We start from the raw sequence: 2,901 nt of genomic DNA, 5'->3' as shown, positions 1-2,901 counted from the left end.
TTGACGAAAAGTTGGACTTAGACAAGCTTACACCAACTCACATGAATTTGCTGTTGGTCGATCGTTTGGTGAAGTACCCACCGGAGATTATTGAAAATTTGCTAGTGGTGGTTGACAAGTTCGTTTTTCCGGTAGATTTCGTGGTGCTTGATATGGAGCCCGACGAGAGGGTCCCCATTATTCTTGGTCGTCTGTTTTTACGTACCGCGAAAGCGCTTATTGATGTGTATGACGGAAGAATCACACTTCAGGTTGGTGATGAGGATGTTACATATGATGTTGCCAAATCCATGAGACATTCGAGTGGTCCAGATGGTCTCATTGATCCATGTCATTCAGTTTACTCGATAGATTCATTTATTTCAGGATTGGATCCACGTCTTGATATTTAGGTATAATCAAAGATGAAATTGATGTTTGATTTTGATGTTAGGATGAATGTTGGTTAGTAATTGATCATTAAGTTTGATGATATGAACATGAATCATTGAATTGTTAGTACTAAACATGAATATAGCAAAAACTCGTTCATAGTTGCAATTTGGGATTTTTGGATTTCTTGGATTAATTGATGATTTTGGTGGATTAATGAATCATGAAAGTGATATGGAATAATTTTATTGAATATTGGATACGGTATATGCTAGTAACTTCATAAAACCATTAGTTAATACTTGAAGATTGTTAAAATTATTAGATTGCCAATTAAGGAAACTTTGTTGAATGAAAAGTTGAGTCTTTGATTTTGATATGAATACTTGGCATAAATATGTTTGATATATAATAAATTGCATACTTGAATTAAGATAGGATGCATTGTTAAAGAAAAGATTGGTTTAACATATTGATCAAATTATCACTTACTAGAAATATAAACTTTGTTGCTTAATTAATTGAAAGATCAAAACTTGAAAATAACACTAGGGTGCATGAAACTATATCAAACTAGTTGAATATTATAAACCTAGATTCATACTTAATCATGATTAAAATATTTGTCAGGTCCCCGATTTCAGCTCGATCTTACTCAAATTATGTCATAACTCACACAAATTAATGTGCCGACAAGAGAGTTAATGACATGTTGCTATATTTAGAAAGATCACCGTTTGTTAAAGGCGGAATCAATAACAAACATACGGTTGCTTAATCAATATTCAAAGGTAACCAACACGAACTAGATTCACTCAAAAGATTTCCATTTATATAATATTACTCATACAAACGATAATCTATTTAGGGTTTCTTGAAGGAAGGTTTATCCGTACGAATCCTAAGACAGCCGTCACACACAAAAATATTCTTTTTCAATTAATGTGTCTCTGCCTTAGGCAGCGTGCCCTAAAACATTCTATTTATAGGCCTGCCACCCTAAGACAGCTGTCATTCCTTCTAGAAACCCCAAACATTAATACATATTCAAATTACATAATCACAAATATTCTAAGTGTAAAACAGGTCTTCCGTGTATACTTTGTTAGCAATATTCATTTCCCGAGTACGTTGTGTACTCTATCATCCTTCAAGACTTGGTAATCATAGAAGTGTGCTTGGATCAGTTTCCTGGGTAGACTTTACTAGAGGAGTATTTTACCAATTAAAATACTCACCGGGTAGACTTCAATCTTCTTGACTTTGCCAGACTTTGCCCGACAAACTCTTACGAGCAACCTTGTTCTTCGATGGTCCATTCAACTCTTTGCTATAAAAATAACTTATTAGCAAAGTGTACTCGGCAGTACTGTTCCTTGCTTGAGTTGAACTGTGCCCGATGATTTAAGATATATCAATATTCATCAAGCTTTCCTGGACCAATCATTATTATCAATACCTTGCCCGGTCTTCCAATCAATTGGCTTCATGGGCTTGGTTAGCCAAAAAGCTTACTCGGTAGTGAGCTTTACTTAGTTCTGAAGAACAGATTTGCTTGATAAAGTGAACCTTGCCCGGATTTACATAAATTAGTGAACCTTGCCCGGCAATGCACTAATTTGCAAACCCTGCTCGGATATCCACTAAAGAAGACTTCTTGAAGATAACCTTGCCCGATAGACAAAATATCGTACCCGGCTAAGTAAAAAGCTTGCTCGGAGGTCTAAAGTATGCCCGGTTCCATACTTAGCAAATTCTGAGGAGGTTGAGAAGAATCCAATCTTCCATAAGTCATTTAGAACAAATCTTTGACTTAACAATCTCCCCCTTAGGTAAATTGTTTGACTCAACAATATTAAATCAGATATAATTATCAAAAACTAAAAGTTACTATAATAGGAAACTTTGTTAATTAAGAATGGATAATTGAATGATTTGATGATTTAATTGGCTTGATGATTTGATGATATGGAATGATGTGATGATTAGATAATGAAAGGAATAAACACAAAGTTGATTAGTTGATTCTTGAAAAGGACTTACATGATTACACACATGTTAGAATATTCCAAATGAGAATAAATAATATAGCTGTAAAGTATTGAGTTGGCTTGTTGTGGGAATTATAATAATAGGTTGAAATCTATATTTTTAAGTCTTATTATAATGTTTGTTCATATAAGAAATGATAAGCTTGATTAATGACATTATTAATAAACATAAGTTATGAATTAGAAGCTTAAATTTGACTAAAATGTGTTATATGAAACTATGTCATCAAATATGAAAATAAGGATGACTTATGTGTTATAATATGTATATTTAGTTCATAGGATATTTGGTGTGAACTTACTTGACTCATTTTACTTGTCGGTAACTTTAACTGTCAAAAAATCGGCTTTTAAACGTAAACTGACACGACAATTAGGGACCGTTTTGGAACAACCCCTAAAGTTGTAAAATACTCATATATAACATAATTTAATGTATGAGAAGAGGACAAGATAACAAAACTTAGTCCTAAACTAT

The 2,901-nt window shown here is 33.2% G+C and overlaps 1 protein-coding gene across 1 annotated transcript; it reads left to right on the top strand.

The window, feature by feature from the left end:
- The first annotated feature begins 41 nt into the window (after nucleotides 1-41).
- Nucleotides 42-392, top strand: LOC143618439 (uncharacterized). Its single transcript, XM_077090657.1, has one exon. It carries the CDS (start codon nucleotides 42-44, stop codon nucleotides 390-392), a length of 351 nt encoding a protein of 116 aa, XP_076946772.1.
- The last annotated feature ends 2,509 nt before the right edge of the window (nucleotides 393-2,901 follow it).

Source organism: Bidens hawaiensis, unplaced genomic scaffold (genome assembly GCF_021521415.1).
Source record: "Bidens hawaiensis isolate Kalapana, Puna unplaced genomic scaffold, B.hawaiensis_p1.1 tig00075546_1, whole genome shotgun sequence".
In the NCBI taxonomy this organism is placed as follows: domain Eukaryota; kingdom Viridiplantae; phylum Streptophyta; class Magnoliopsida; order Asterales; family Asteraceae; genus Bidens; species Bidens hawaiensis.
The sequence above is the reverse complement of the archived record's forward strand: the minus strand, read 5'-3'. Positions and strand labels throughout refer to the sequence as shown.

Excerpts from the sequence above, each read along its gene's own strand:
- LOC143618439 (XM_077090657.1), top strand. The coding sequence starts at position 42 with ATGAATTTGCTGTTGGTCGATCGTTTGGTGAAGTACCCACCGGAGATT.